This window comes from Musca autumnalis, unplaced genomic scaffold, assembly GCF_047663935.1.
Source record: "Musca autumnalis isolate F117 unplaced genomic scaffold, ASM4766393v1 scaffold_4, whole genome shotgun sequence".
Classification (NCBI taxonomy): domain Eukaryota; kingdom Metazoa; phylum Arthropoda; class Insecta; order Diptera; family Muscidae; genus Musca; species Musca autumnalis.
In genome coordinates this window covers 106,142,194-106,159,325 of record NW_027411977.1, presented here as the reverse complement: position 1 = coordinate 106,159,325, position 17,132 = coordinate 106,142,194, and the positions used below count along the sequence as shown (strand labels likewise).

Genomic DNA, 17,132 nt, shown 5'->3' with positions numbered 1-17,132 from the left:
ATCGTGTATATTAGGAATGAAAGTCAGTAATAACTATAGTACTCCTCAATATCTTTGGTGCCACCGTGGTGCAATTGTGAAGCTTTGTACACAGAACGTCAACCTTATAAAAATCCTTTATCCCTTCGAACAATAAAAATAACTCCCCATATCATTAACCTAAAAAATAGAGTCGCACAGCAATCTTTGATATGAAGGAAGCCTTTTCGAGGATGGTCGTGGGAAACAGCAATTTATGTAATCTCCGCAAATTAGTCATGTAGAATTGGTTGGCTTGAACAGCTGCCATATATGTATTATCTTTGAAACTATCAAGATTTTGGCGCATTGTCTTTAATATTGTTCCAAAGAGATAACTAATGATACAACTATACATACATATAAGGAGTATTTATTTCCTTTATGTTTGCTCTCTGTCACGTCTATGCCCCACAAACTCGATTTCTCATAGTCCCGGGAATTCCCGGGTTCCCGGGAATGAAAAATTTGTATTCCCGATTTCCCGGGAATGAAAAAAAGTCGGGAATTTCCAAACTCTATTTCCAAAGGACCACAAACTGCACTTAAACGAAAAAGCCCCCATAGAACTGTACCTCCCGATTTTCCAAATTTTGATGATTGTGGCCTTAATATTCCACCGAAATGACTGAAATTTGCTACCTTTTTTTGTTGAGGGTATAAAACTTTCCAACTCAAATCTGTCGCTATAAGTCTACGTCTTCATATAGCCCCCATAGCACGGTACCTACCGATTTTGGGTATTTTTAAAGTTGTGGCCTCAATATTCCATCGAAATGGCTGAAATTTGGTACCTTATTTTTTTTGGGGGTATAAAACTTTCCAACTCAAATTTGTGGGTATAGGTCCATGTCTTCATATAATCTTCATAGAACGATACCTCCCAATTTGCGGTATTTTGATGATTGTGGTCTCAATATTCCACCGAAATGGCTGAAATTTGGAACCTTATCTTTGTTGGGGGTATAAAATTTCCACCTTAAATTTGTCGGTATAGGTCCACGCATTCGTATTTGGTCTTCGTTGAGGATATAAAAATTTCTACCTGAAATTTGTCGGTATAGGTCCACTTCTTTATAGAGCTCCCAAACGGTACCTCCCGATTTTCGGTATTTGGAAGGTTGTGAGGGTATTAAATATTCGAGAAGAGAATTATAATTACAGGTCCACGACTTCATATAGCCCCCATAGAAGTGTATCTCCCGATTTTCGGTATTTTGAAGCTTTTGGCACCAATACCCCACCGAAGTGTCTGAAATTGCATATTTTGTTTTCGTTGGGTGTAAAAAGCTTCCACCAGAAATATTTCGGTATAAGCCTACGTATTCATATGGCTTCCGTTGAATTTTAGCCACGATTTTCGTTATTTTTAAAGCTTTCGTCACATTATTCAACCAGAATAACAGATATAGGTACAAAACATCCCATGCAAAAATCTGACAGTATAGATCAACGTTTTGGTATAGCCCCCAATGAAGCTAGGCCCCATTTAGGATTTTGTGAATATCTCATTCACATTTTTCTACCGAATTGGTTGTTAATTGGAATTTTGTTACTCGCAGGAAATAAAATGTCCATATATATGCTGGTCTAGGTCTAACCGGTATTGTCCAAATTTATGTACTTTTATGGTATTTTGTTAAATTTTCAAAGCGAGATTGCTATAATTTAATATGGTTCCTAATTTTTCCTTTTCACTTCAATACAGTTCGCGGCCTGGCCGAAGCTAATGCTTCTTTACTTGTTATCTATCTGATTTATTGCTTCTCAAACTTAGGGGTTCCACTTTTTGTTAGCAAAAGGTTTTTAAGTTCTCCTTTCGGATCCTGTTCTTCATATTCCCTTCATAATTTTTGCAGGTTAATATATCATACACCCCGCGATATACGTATACTATATGTTGCGTTTGCAACTTTTCAAACCTCAGTTTTCTTGCGGACACCCACCATCAGGTCTCCGACACCAACTTTTATGGTATTTTGTTAAATTTTCAAAGCGAGATTGCTATAATTTAATATGGTTCCTAATTTTTATACCCTCCACCATAGTATGGAGGGTATATTAAGTTTGTTTTTCCGTTTGTAACGCATTGAAATACTCATTTGCGACCCTATAAAGTATATATATTCTTGATCAGGGTAAAATTCTAAGTCGATCTGAGCACGTCCGTCCGTCCGTCCGTCTGTGGTAATCACTCTAGCATCCACAAAAATAGAGATAGGACGCTGAAATTTTGGGAAAATGCGTCTTTTGTTTGCAGGCAGGTCAAGTTCGGTGATGGGCTATATCGGTCCACGTTTTGATATAGCCCCCATATAACGGTACCCCCCGATTTACGGTATTTTGACGTTTTTAGCTACATTTTCAGACCGATTTGGCTATAATTTGAAATTTAGGGTTCTTAAGTATCAATAAACTTATATAACAAAAGTTGTGGACATAGGTCCACGTTTTGGTATAGCCCCCATATAACGGTACCCCCCCATATACGGTATTTTGACGTTTTTAGCTACATTATCAGACCGATGTAGCTATAATTTGACATTTGGGGTTCTTAAAAGTCAGTAAACTTATATAACAAAAGTTGTGGACATAGGTCCACTTATTGGTATAGCCCCGATTTACGGTATTTTGACGGGTTTAGCTACATTTTCAGACCGATATAGCTATAATTTGACATTTAGGGTTCTTAAGTGTAACTAAACTTATATAACAAAAGTTGTGGACCTAGGTCCAAGTTTTGGTATAGCCTCCATATAACGGTACCCCCGATTTTCGGCATTTTGACGTTTTTATCTACATTTTCAGACCGATTTAGCTATCAATTGACATTTAGGGTTCTTAAATGTCAATAAACTTATATAACTAGTGGACATAGGTCCATGTTTTGGAATAGCCCCCATATAACGTTACCGCCCGATTTCAGGTATTTTGAGAATTTTACCAACAAGTTTTAACCGAATTATCTGTAAACTGAACATTTGACATTTGAAATTCTTAGTGGTCACCACACCTCTCCACCAAAAATTGTCAAGAAAGCCCCCATATAACGGTACCTCCCGATTTTCAGTAATTTGATGATTTTAGCTACAATATTAAACCGAACAAGCAGTAATTTGATATTTGAAGTTCTTAGTGGTCACAACAGCTCTCCATCAAAAATTGTCATGAAAGGTCCATGTTCGGATATAGCTCCCATATAACGGTACCTCCCAATTTTCAGTAATTTTGCAATTTTAGCTACAATTTTTAACCGAACTAACTGTAATTTGACATTTGAAGGTTGTAGTGGTCACCACACATCTGCATCAAAAATTTTCAACATAGCCCCAACATAACGATACTTCCCGATTTTCGGTAATTTGAGGATTTTACTTAAAATGTTTAACCAACGTAGGTCCATGTTTTGGTATAGCCCCAAAACAAACCTCCCGATTTTCCGTACCTTAGCTTTATTTTTTGGATGAACTATCTGTAATTTGGGATTTAAAAGCCAACAAAAATTCTGCAACAAAAATTGTTTATTTAAGTTCATATTTTCGTATAGCCCACATACATCCGAACTAGCTGTTAATGACATTTGAGGTTCCCACGTTATGTACCGATTTTCGGTATTTTGAGGATTCTAGCTGCAATTTTTAACCGAATTAGGAGTTATTTGACATTAAAGGCTCCCATCAAAAACTGTCAACATAGGCCCATGTTTTATTATAACCCCTATATAACAGTGCCTCCCAATTTCTAGCCCACCAAAAATTGTCAACAGTTAGATATAGGCACCATAAAAAAGGGCCTCCCGAATGAAGCATATTATGTACATTATCTGACATTTTAACGTACTCACTTAAAGTTGGGGACAGGAATGAAAACTAATTATTCCATTTTACTTCAGAATATTTTATGGTGGAGGGTATGAAAAGTTCGGCCCGGCCGAACTTAACACTTTTTTACTTGTTCCTTTTCACTTCAATACAGTTCGCGGCCTGGCCGAAGCTAATGCTTCTTTACTTGTTATCTATCTGATTTATTGCTTCTCAAACTTAGGGGTTCCACTTTTTGTTAGCAAAAGGTTTTTAAGTTCTCCTTTCGGATCCTGTTCTTCATATTCCCTTCATAATTGTTGCAGTTTAATATATCTACACCGCCGATATACGTATACTATATGTTGCGTTTGCAACTTTTCAAACCTCAGTTTTCTTGCGGACACCCACCATCAGGTCTCCGACACCAACTGCGAAACCAATTACACCACTCAACATGTGAATATTATTCTTGTTTAGCTCTGATTTAGCACACATTAAAATATCAGCATTAGAAATTTAAGTATACCGTAATAACCATACTCAAGGCATATTCATATGAATATGAAATTTACAAAAACAACATTGTTGTTATAGAAAATTTAATGCTAAAGAAAATATTGAATAATGGGGTCGCTCTAAAATTTTTCTCGGGAAAAACATTAATACATTTTGAAAATCTTCTAAAATATAACACATTTGAATCAAAATGGAAATATGAAGCATTTAGAACTGTCGATTTCCGCCCAATAAGAATTTAAGCGACTGCAATATCCCGATCGTAGTTGAGCTAAAACTACTCTAGTTTGTCGTGGCAGCTGACGCTCCTCAGCTGCAAAAGATGGGGGATGTGTTTCGAGGACTTCATTCTTATGGCCTTAGCAACTGCATCCGTGTGAATACTATTTAAACCTGCTTGATATGCCTGTTGATTGATAGGGGTTCTCTCCTATATTGTTGGATGGTGATTGGGATGGCTCTCACGGTAACACCCAAACAAGTACTGCAAAGAAAGCATATCATTGTGTTGCTTTGCTGGAAGAATCATTGCCTCCTCATGTAGATGGTCCACTGAAGACTGGCCGGTTTGAATCTTTTTCCAATTCGTATCACACATAAGACCGACTTATCGCGTTATATGTGGTCAACACGGTTTCTTTATCTGCACCCCAAGTGCAGCCGGCTAGGGAGGACCTTCTTCCTACTTTTCTTGAGGACCTTGTTCCTACTTTTCAGTTTGTCGCAGATAGCTGTAGCGTGCACGCACGACGTGAAAGTAGTGTCGAATGTGATCCGTTAAATGTTGGGGCAGTTTGTGGTCGGAATTCTGCTACCGTCGACCACGACATTCAATTCTCTTCCAAACTGCGCTGTCCATGTGGTGAACAGAGTGGCTGTTGATATTGTGGCGGAAATCTGCATATTGCTCGAATGGAAAAAGGTGGTAAGATCGGTTAAATAGTGGTTCAGTCTCTCACAGATGTCATCAGGATAGGTATCTGACGCCAGGATCGTGCAATCCGTCTGGAAGGTGCGGAATACAGGAGAGGTAGAGGCTAAACAGTTCCGGAGATATTACCCCACCTTGGGGAACTCCCTGTTTTACTCTACGGGGTTTGGACTTCTTGTTCCTGTTCTTTATCTGCACCCCAAGTGCAGCCGGCTAGGGAGGACCTTCTTCCTACTTTTCTTGAGGACCTTGTTCCTACTTTTCAGTTTGTCGCAGATAGCTGTAGCGTGCACGCACGACGTGAAAGTAGTGTCGAATGTGATCCGTTAAATGTTGGGGCAGTTTGTGGTCGGAATTCTGCTACCGTCGACCACGACATTCAATTCTCTTCCAAACTGCGCTGTCCATGTGGTGAACAGAGTGGCTGTTGATATTGTGGCGGAAATCTGCATATTGCTCGAATGGAAAAAGGTGGTAAGATCGGTTAAATAGTGGTTCAGTCTCTCACAGATGTCATCAGGATAGGTATCTGACGCCAGGATCGTGCAATCCGTCTGGAAGGTGCGGAGTACAGGAGAGGTAGAGGTTAAACAGTTCCGGAGATATTACCCCACCTTGGGGAACTCCCTGTTTTACTCTACGGGGTTTGGACTTCTTGTTCCTGAATTCCACGTACGGCTGGCGTCCACACATACGAGTATAATTGACTATCCAACGTTTCAAGCTGGTCCGGAGGGTTGTCCGCTCAATGTCCTCAAACAGCGTGGAGTGCCTGACTGTATCAAAGGCTTTTGATAAGTCAAGCGCCACCACAACTGCTCTATCGCACGACCGTTTCTGCTTGAGTCCTTGACAAATATGTGTGGTAATGGCGTGCAGCGCAGTTGTCATGCTGTGCTGCTTACGGAATCCATGCTGATGATCGGCAACTTGATAGCTATTTCTGATACTGGGGAGGACTAAGGCCTTAAGGGTCTTTGCTACGGGCGACAAAAGCGAAATCGGCCTGTACGAATCACTTTTGCTGGCATCCTTGCCGGGCTTCCGTAGTGGGACCACCCTGCCCATTTTCCAGACTTCGGGAACAATGAGGGTGGATAGCGACAAAATGAGAACTTTAGTGAGATACTCCACTCCCGGCTCATCCAGCTGTTTCAGGATTACCATGCAGATTCCATCAGGGCCCAACGTTTTAGATGATTTAGCGTTCCTGATGGCATTGGCAACATCATCCATTGTACACTGTGGTGGTTCCTCCTCGACAGGAAGAGATCTGATGCGACGTAATACTTTTCTCTTCGCCCTGTCACTCTCGGGGTGCTCGACAAACTGTCGATTGAAATAACTTGCGCACCTCTTCGGGTCAGTCAACGTAAGGTTGCCAAACGTGACTGAGGTCATATCTTCCCTTCTTCCAGGGTTCGAGAGTGACTTAGTCGTTGCCCACAATTCACATATACCGGCTCCAATGTTGCAACTCTTCAGATGATTTAACCACTTGTTCCGCTTATGCTCGCCGACCAGCCTGTTAACTTCCAGTGTCAGCTCCCTGACTCTGGGGTCATTGGGGTTGATTCGACGAAGCTCATCACGCTCATTTCCTAATCCCGTCGCCTCTGCTGGGAAGTTTGGTCTTACTTCGGGTATTCGACCAGCAGAGATATGGGGAGCGGCTGCAGCTGTGATGATGTCTCGGAACGTCCTTTCCGATTGGACAGTTCTCTGAAGTGGTGATTGGTGAACTCTCTAAAACCCGGCCGATCAGCTTTCTTATGATTGACGAATGTGCGGCGTTCAGAGTAATGAGATCGGGTGGTCTTCTAATGGAGACAATTATGGGGAGATCCAAGGGTAAATTGCGGGTTGACAGGTAACGTAATTTGTAAGACCAGGTGACACGATGGTTATGTCTGGCGAGCTGTGACTCTCTCCTGTAGTTCTGATAGGTCCTCATTGACCGTGCAAAACGTAGAACTGTCAACCTGCTCAGCCTGCGCTGTACCTCTCTGGTCGTTTCCGAGGGCCGAATGCCACATCTCATGATGCGCATTAAAGTCCCCCAGGACCAGACGATTATAACCTTCCAAAAGCTGACTAATGTTAGGCACGTTATCTGAGACACAGCTATTTCCCGGCGGGATGTATAGGTTCGGCAACTCTATTTGCATTTGTAGTTCATATTTCTGTCAAGAAAGTTACACAAAATTCCGTTTTCCAAGAGCCGGACTCAACTTTCATTTCCTACTCAAAATCCAGTAAATAGTTTGCTTTTTAAAATTAAGAAAACGGAAATTTTTTCTATTTATAATATTAATTAAAGGGCATACTTTGTTGCTTCAAATATTTAAATTCAACAAATATTTTTGAAGCACAAAATATGGACATTAGCCGCATTTCTACTAATACTGAGTGTAGATACCAATTTAAGCTTCATTATGAGTGACAATGTCAATCATTTATTACACTGCTCAACAAAATTGAAGAAGTTGAATGTTTCAACCGAAGTTGTTGTTGTTTCTAAATGAAATCGGCGAGCTATTTTCAAATCTGGTCACGGTTTTTCTCCATCAGCTCTTGTTCATGTGATATAGCTCAAAATCGGTTTTTGCGAGTTTCACCCAGAATTTCGTTATTTTCGGATACAAACAAATATTTTTTTGCGGGTTTTTCGACACTAATATATTAAGAAGATGTTATACGCTCGATACAAAACGTTTTTTGAAATAATTGTGGCGAATATATATCAAAAAATATAGAAAACATATGATGCATCTTGTAAAAATTGCATATTTTGAGTACTTTAAGCTGTAATTACGTCATCGGGGGAAGTCATAGGAGCCTCATATGGCATTCCGGATATGCTCAGGGTGTCTACTATATAGTCCTGTATTCAAATTTATAATATAAAGTTCATAGCGCCCACGATTCGCCCATAACCTAAAAATCGTCATGAAGACTGCCATTGAAAAGTAAATGGCATATTTGGTAATGATATCACAGGTAAATGATTTCCCTTTAGCAGTCTTCATGACGATTTTTAGGTTATTGGCGAATCGTGGGCGCTATGAATTTTATATTATATATTTTAATACAGGACTATATAGTAGACACCCTGACCATATCCGGAATGCCATATGAAGCTCCTATGACTTCCCCCGATGACGTAATTACAGCTTAAAGTACTCAAAATATGCAATTTTTACAAGATGCATCGTATGTTTTCTATATTTTTTGATATATATTCGCCACAATTATTTCAAAAAACGTTTTGTATCGAGCGCATAACATCTTCTAAATATATTTGTGTCGAAAAACCCGCAAAAATATTTGTTTGTATTCCGAAAATAACGAAATTCTGGGTGAAACTCGTAAAAACCGATTTTGAGCTATATCTCATGAACAAGAGCTGATGGAGAAAAACCGTGACCAGATTTGAAAATAGCTCGCCAATTTCATTTAGAAACAACAACAACTTCGGTTGAAACAAAAGTCGTGTTGACCAGTGTTATCTTCAATATTTTTTTATTGGTACATAATTAAAATATCATAACTTTTTGAATAGATTTAAAAAACTCACAACAGTTTGACATTTTTACTTAAACAATTATTTTAAACATAATTCCATACGCATTTTATGGTAGATGGCTATCGGTTTGGTTTTACAGCCGTGCGGACCAAGTAAATGAAGTGCAATGAAATCGCGACAGTCAATTATGCCATCATTATTACAATCATCCTGATATCGTTGCATGTATTTAGTCACAGTTTTGCGGGAGCATTTGATATTATTAACACATTTAAGATAAGCTGTAAAATAAAAAATGAAGCACATTATTACATTATTTAATATAGTAAAATGGAAGCCAACACTGACGGGGTGATAACACTGTGCAGCATTTTCAAAGTTTTCGAGTGCACCCAGCAAAATAAATTGGAAGTAGTGTAATGTAGACTAGTTCTTTCACGGCATGTTTTTATGCAGTTCAAACGGAGTCGTGAAAAAGGCACTCCATTCCTCACATTTTAACCACATTTGGATGCAATCCAAAGAATCACATTCATTTGTCACATTTAAACAACATCCGGAGGCAGTTCAACGGAGTCGTGAAAAAGGCACTCCAATTCCTCACAATTTAACAGCGTCCGGATGCAGTGCAATAGGAGTCGTGAAAAAGGCACTCCGTTCACTACATTTTATTAGCTGTTGTTAGAGATCCCTACATATACATAAATCAGTTTGTAGATCTCTACAGGCAGCGGAATATATTTCCAAAAAGAGATAATCGTGTTAACATTTCTAAACATTTGTTAATACAAACTAAATAATATTTAATTTGTGAACATTTTTCCGGTAACTCACGAGAAGAAAATTTCCCAATGGAGTGCTGTTGGAGTACATGTCGAAATCTTAACTAGTGATGGGAAGACAATATCAAACCCATTTAGCAGATGAAGCAAAAGCACTTAAGCTTGAATTAAATGAAGAGCGGAGGAAACACATATGTTTGCGATTGAATTCAATAGATACAGTTAAAATGCAATGCCAAAGCGTCAGTTAAAATGCGGTGCAATGGAGTGCCTCTTTCCGGGGTCACTCCCTTGTAAAAATCATGAGTGAAAATGCATAATTTGATGCACTTCCAAATCACTTGTACATATCATTTAACTGCCTCTTTGGAGGCAAACTTTTCGCTGGGATATTAACTGTATAGACAAACACAAAACATCCCAGCAAAATAAATTGGAAGTAGTGCAATGTAGACTGCTTCTATCACGGCATGTTTTGATGCCGTTCAAACGGAGTCGTGAAAAAGGCACTCCAATCCTCACATTTTAACCGCATTTGGATGCAATCCAAAGAATCACATCCACTTGTCACATTTTAACAACATCCGGATGGAGTTCAACGGAGTCGTGAAAAAGGCACTCCAATTCCTCACAATTTAACAGCATCCGGATGCAGTCCAAACGGAGTCGTGAAAAAGGCACTCCGTTCGCTACATTTTATTAGCAGTTGTTAGAGATCCCTATATGTACATAAATCAGATTGTACATCTCTACAAGCAGCGGCTTTCATTTTCCAAAAAGAGATAAGCGTGTTAACATGTCCAAACATTTGTTAATACAAACTAAATAATAATTAATATTTAAATAATATTTAATTTGTGAACATTTTTCCGGCAACTCACCGGAAGAAAATTTCCGAATGGAGTGCTGTTGGAGTACGTGTCGAAATCTTAACTGGTGATGGGAAGACAACCCATTTAGCAAATGAAGCAAAAACAGTTCAGCTTGGAACAAATGCAAGCGGAGGAAACACACATGTTTGCGATTGAATTCAATGGAGAATTTTCATAATTTGTGTTAATGTAATAAAGTTGTTAATATTTTTGTTTTGCACAAATAATAAATGCATTTTATTTGTTCTGGCATATTTTGTAATGGCTTGCACAATTTCCGCAGAATGCCTGTACCAAACACGTGCTTTGGATTGCCTCCTATTCTACCCCAAAAGGTTAGTTAAAATGCAATGCCAAAGGGTCAGTTAAAATGCAGTGCCAGAGGGTCAGTTAAAATGCAGTGCAAAAGGGTTAGTTAAAATGCAATGCCAAAGGGTCAGTTAAAATGCAGTGCCAAAGGGTTAGTTAAAATGCAGTGCTTTGGAGTGCATCTTTCAGTAGTCACGCTCTTGTAAAAATCATCAGTGAAAATGCATAATTTGATGCACATACAGATCACTTGTACATATCATTTAACTGCATCTTTGGAGGCAAACATTTTGCTGGGCATTTGCATTCTGCTGCGCATATTTTCAAGGAACATGTCAAGACTAAAAGATCCTATTTCAATTTATCATTGTGCAGGTAGGTCTTACATTTTATCGTTTATCTATCGTGCAGTTAGGCAACTAAATGTTCTTAATTGATTTGTGGCAATATAGTTATTATATAAACATTACTCGTTTTACATCGAATACTTCTTCTATCTTAGATGGCGCGCACGGTAACTCTCGAACGGATTAAGCGCTTTCGTCTAAACTTCACAAACATAGCAATCTATAAAGATCTATTAAGTTACCTGAAAATTCATCTTCCTCCCCCAGGTAATAATTCGTATTATCATCTAAAACATTCTTGCCGCTATCTATCCAATAACTACGGGAAATTTCATAAATTCCGCATGTATGATTTCTTAAACATTTTACCGGCTTGCAATCATTGATAGTTGTACAAAGACAACGAAAGCACTTCTCATCCATAGTTCCAGCTTTGGCATCACTAACATTAACTGATTCCAGCGGTTTATCCGTATGTGTCAAAAGCATCACTTTAATACTTTCAATTTTTGTTTTATTTGCTAGAGTGTTTAAAAATTTAGTTAGATATATTATTTTTATATACATATTATTTTATAATCTTACCAGTAGAATTTTTGAATTTTTGTTCCGTTTTGTGATTTGACCGACAAAATTGTCCATTATGCCTTACAAATTTGAATGTCATAACAAATATAATCAGCAGACATATTGAGACGACAATTATGGAAATTTGTTGTTTTCTTTGTGGTGTTAACATCATAACTGATGTGAATATTTCATGAATATGGACATTTTTTATCCGATTCATCATATAATTGCATTGTAATGGTTTATCTTTGATATTTATTGCAATGCGGTTGATTATTAAAAATAATATTTGTTGTGATATTTTTTTTTAATTTTTAATGGTCAGATCGACTGTACATACACGTTTCATGAACAACTAACATTTTTTTTTTTTTAAATATCGAAATATATTAAGAAATAGTTCTCGGTGATTTTTACCGAATCGAAAGGGTAGCACAAACATTTAGAGACACTACGTCATAATAATTCGTGTACAAAAATATGTAGCATTTTGGACCACGGAATATTCCTGAGAATTTTCTGAAAATTGCATGAAATTAGGTTCAGTAGTTTTGGAAAAATAATGTATTAAATAGAGTGGCGGTGGTCATCAGTTTCAAGTTGTAACATATTTAAATATATAAAAAAGTGGGCGTGGTCCGGTACTTTGGTTCTAAATATGTACCTAAGCTATACACAACCCCATTGCCTCCCAAAATGTATGCTGAATCGTATATAATCATAACTTTGGCTTATAGCGTTTAAAAGAAAGGCGTAGGGTAGGTACCCCACCTCCTCCGAAATTCATATAATATACACAACAAAGGCAAAAAAATTGAGCTTTTGCTTCAAATTTGATGGTCATGGGTATATATATACATATATATGTATATACCCAGCAAAATAAATTGGAAGTAGTGCAATGTAAACTAGTTCTTTCACGGCATGTTTTTATGCAGTTCAAACGGAGTCGTGAAAAAGGCACTCCATTCCTCACATTTTAACCACATTTGGATGCAATCCAAAAAATCACATCCATTTGTCACATTTAAACAACATCCGGAGGCAGTTCAACGGAGTCGTGAAAAAGGCACTCCAATTCCTCACAATTTAACAGCATCCGGATGCAGTGCAAACGGAGTCGTGAAAAAGGCACTCCATTCACTACATTTTATTAGCAGTTGTTAGAGATCCCTACATGAACATAAATCAGTTTGTACATCTCTACAGGCAGAGGAATACATTTCCAAAAAGAGATAATCGTGTTAACATTTCCAAACATTTGTTAATACAAACTAAATAATATTTAATTTGTGAACATTTTTCCGGTAACTCATGAGAAGAAAATTTCCGAATGGAGTGCTGTTGGAGTACATGTCGAAATCTTAACTGGTGATGGGAAGGCAATATCATCAAACCCATTTAGCAGATGAAGCAAAAGCACTTAAGCTTTAATTAAATGAAGAGCGGAGAAAACACACATGTTTGCGATTGAATTCAATAGAGAATTTTCATAATTTGTGTTAATTTAATAAAGTTATTAATATTTTTGTTTTACACAAATAATAAATGCATTTTATTTTGTTATTCAAAACACGTGCTCTATTCTATCCCAAAGGGTCAGTTAAAATGCAGTGCCAAAGGTTCAGTTAAAATGCAATGCCAAAGGGTCAGTTAAAATGCGGTGCAATGGAGTGCCTCTTTCCGGGGTCACTCCCTTGTAAAAATCATGAGTGAAAATGCATAATTTGATGCACTTCCAAATCACTTGAACATATCATTTAACTGCCTCTTTGGAGGCAAACTTTTCGCTGGGTATATATATATATATATATATATATATATATATACAGTATTGTCTCGATAATCCGGACACTACATGTTTCGGCGACGTCCGGATTACCGAGTAGTAATAAAAACATATAATTTTGAAAGTTTAAATCATTAATAAGATGCGTTTACTATATAATAACCTGACATCTAAAGTAAACGAATTCATATTAATTGGATTAAAGCTCAAAAGTAATGTGGATGGGGTACCTAAAAGAATGGACGGACATATTAAATTTTGGATGTGGATCTTTTTTGGGATTCGTTTCTTTCGATAGATGTTAAGCCCACCAGTCATTTCAGTTGGTCACCGTATAATTTAGAGCCTTTGGCCAATTATATCAGGAAACATGGACTTGCCAACGAAAAACAAAATATCGCTGTTAACAGCACAACAAAGAGTACGCAAATTTTTTGGGAAATTTTTTGAAATGTTGTAAGGCAGTGAACCGATGTAGCCCGCCTTCGAATTTGATATAAATTTGGGCAAAATCTTTAGAGTGCCAAATTTTGAACCGCAACGGTTGATCCGTTTGATCAGACGGACGGATTTTGCTAAATCAACTTCCAATTGTCTGAAATGAATTTCGTCCAAATATACCAAATGGTCTAAAACCATTATTTCTAGGAAAGACATTAGCTTATATTCTAAGGGTATAAAAACTAATAAAAGAATCTACGAAAACGGGGAAACAGTGATATGACCAAAATTATGGTAACAGCTCGCAAGAACTCACTCATACTTTGTGTGAAAATTACTTTAACCTTGATGTGTTGGAGAGACCAGCTTCCGACATTAGTAAAGACTATGTCAAGAGAATTAATAATGATGACCCCTCTAGAATGGCATAGGGGCGCGGGCCTATTGACGGTATATTCTCCGCGGAAGTATCAAGAATATGAGTGAAAAATACAAAATTTCAAAAAGCATGACATTTAAAGTTGAAAGCTAAGGAAAAAATTGGCAGGAACTCTATTCTTTATTTGTCATATGGGACAAAGGATCTGTATCGGGCATATTCAGTAAGGAAGTAAGTGGGATTCATATACATATGTATGGATAAAATAATGTTATTTATGTTATGAACCGTCCCAATAAAATGATGGCGAATGGACTAAGATTATGAAATTATCCCCGCAGAAAATCGATCTTAGCAGCGAATTCACCGGAGATAGGAAAAATATTGATTGTGTTCGGTTGGCAAGTGGCTTGGCTCACAATGTACCAACTCTGCCAAGACATATTGAATGCGTTCGATATGGGGGAGATGGGTTTTATATCCATTTCAACTATATCGGAAAATATCGGATTATCCAAATTATCCACTAACGTCAAGAAGAAGTGGAAAAAGTGTGATCCAATAAAGCACGGTAACTGGAGTACAACAAGGCTATCTTGCACCTAGTATGTCAGGATTGAAAAACAAAAAAACACCTTTTTGCTAACAAAAAATGTGTTAAATATTTAAGGATATCTAAAATTGGGCTATACCAAAGGCTGAAACTTTAAAGTAGTAAATGTTGAAACCTCTCGGCTCAACTGCCTTTCTGGTTTAATTGACTCGCAATCTGAATCCCCAAAGTTTTTTCATATAAATGAGTTCAAACTGTCCCGCTTAACTACTTTTCTATAAGTACCCAATTCGGATATTTGCCCGTCAAATATTTCCCCAAAAAGAACATTTAATAACGTATTTCTCGGTTTATTACCCGCATTGGTGTATTTATGAGAAAATCAACTTCGACGACTACGTGAATTGTGATGAAGATGTCCAGTGTTATGTTATGGTGTTATGCTCACTGATGACTAAATTTCTTATTGATTAAATAATATAACTTATATATTTTTAGACTTTTTTACTATAGACCGTTTTGTTTTTTGGCGATTATTTTCTAATTGTTGTCATTTTTTGTAAGGCTGAGATCAGATTTTTGTAACTACCTACATGAGGTAGTTATGCGGGATTTTCGTAACTGCCTTTCCCACATAACTGCCTCAATTTTTTGGAATTTTATGAAAGGTAGTTAACCGGGTGCATGTAATATGTAATAATTAATTACCTTCCTATTACGAAAGTACCAATGTCCACAATTTTGGATTAAAAAGTTCTTTGCCCACTAGGAAACCCATATCAGGAAAAATGTCTAAAATTGTCTTTTCCATTTAAAAAAATCAAAAAAAATTTTTGATACTACATCAATGATTTTTGGTACATAGATTAAGAAAAAAATCAGCATTCCAAATCTGTTTTCGTTACTAACTTTGATCGTTGCGCGCAAAAGATATGACCGTTTTAATTATGATAATTAGGAAAAAATCTAAAAAAATCGCGGCTTAATATAGTTAGCTGTTATATCCTATTATCGTTAACTTAATTCGTACCCTTTGCGATGATGCAAAAAATAATCGCAAAGTCTCAATGGATTCGCGAAAAATCAAATTTGTTAAATAATTTCTCGTATTTACAAACATATTTTTGAAACAATAGCGCTCATAGTTACGAAAAATATATAAAAAAATTATAACAGCATCCAGACATTTTGAGGAATAAAATGAAACCTAAGTTGTGAACGTTGGAGCTATAGTATTCATGTTATTTGCAAAAATACGAGGAAAATATTACGAAAAAATTAAAATCATATTATTCTAATTTTATTTTTTTATGGTTTTATAGGAAAAGTTGGAGAAAAAATGTTTTGCGTCCGCGAACATGTTAACAGAAAGGCATGGGGAAGGTACCCCACATAACAACGGCAAATATTGAGCTTTTGCTGCAAATTTTATGGAAATCCCTTCAGTAGTATGGGAGTTATGACATACTAAAAAACAGGCTTGGTCGGGCCTATAGGCCCCAAAGAAGTACCTAGATTAATCCGTTAATTTTTATTCCGATACATACATAATTTTTGCAAATATAACGTTTTTTAAAAAAATACCGCCCTCTCTGGGATTCAATAAAATATGTAACCTGTTTTCGGGGGCGTGGTAAACTTTGCTTTCCAAAAAACCTAAGTTGGGTTATGACAGCATTTGATTTTTATTCATAAAGGTAAGGCGTTTTTTTAAATATGCCGTCTTCAAAATTCAAGAAAATATGCCTGTACATTCCCTGACATTTTCACGAATATCGGTTCAGTAGTTTTGTAGATGTAACATATTTTAAAAAGTGGGTGTGGTCAAGTCTGTGTTTCCTAAAAAAGTAGGTAAGGTCGGAGACACATCCACAATTGTCTCGCAAATTAACTTCCAAATAGATACATTCGTAATTATTGTAAATATAACATTTTTAAAAAAGTAGGGTATAGGAGAAGTTCCCCGCCCTTTCCGAAATTCAACTGAATTTGTAGCCTATTTTAAGCGGGGACCATCTCTGTACATTCCCTGGCAATTTCAGGAAAATCGGTTCAGTAGTTTTTGTAGAAATGATAAAAATAGAAAATTGAACAAATTGGGCGTAAAAGTGGGCATGGTCAAATTTTCTTTGCATAAAAACCCAGGTCGAAAATCGGTCCAGCCGTTCTCAACTGATGCCATTACCAACGAACGATATTTGATTTTTATTTACAAAGATTTAAAAGTTTAGAAAAATAGCGATTTTCTTGAAAATCCCCTGTAGATATAACCTAATTAGAAAGTGAGCGTGGTCGG

General features: G+C 37.1%; 2 protein-coding genes across 3 annotated transcripts in view; one reads left to right on the top strand and one right to left on the bottom strand.

Annotated features, from left to right (window-relative positions):
• The window catches only part of LOC141401259 (GTP-binding protein Rhes), a 310,203-nt gene that overhangs the window by 135,689 nt on the left and 157,382 nt on the right, over nt 1–17,132 (top strand). The gene's annotated exons all lie outside the window — the stretch shown is intronic.
• Nucleotides 7,737–11,836, bottom strand: LOC141401910 (invertebrate-type lysozyme-like). Its single transcript, XM_073982465.1, has 3 exons — nt 11,690–11,836; nt 11,347–11,625; nt 7,737–9,075 (listed from the first exon to the last, which is right to left on the bottom strand). Exons 1-3 carry the CDS (start codon nt 11,769–11,771, stop codon nt 8,873–8,875), a joined length of 564 nt encoding a protein of 187 aa, XP_073838566.1. The 5' UTR covers nt 11,772–11,836; the 3' UTR covers nt 7,737–8,872.

What these genes read in the sequence shown, in the direction of transcription:
- LOC141401910 (XM_073982465.1), bottom strand. Translation starts at nt 11,771, where the DNA reads ATGACATTCAAATTTGTAAGGCATAATGGACAATTTTGTCGGTCAAAT. An exon ending in AAAATTCAAAAATTCTACTG is followed by an intron (nt 11,626 to 11,689) that starts GTAAGATTATAA and finishes TAAACACTCTAG; the next exon opens with CAAATAAAACAAAAATTGAA. An exon ending in GGAGGAAGATGAATTTTCAG is followed by an intron (nt 9,076 to 11,346) that starts GTAACTTAATAG and finishes TTTATTTTACAG; the next exon opens with CTTATCTTAAATGTGTTAAT.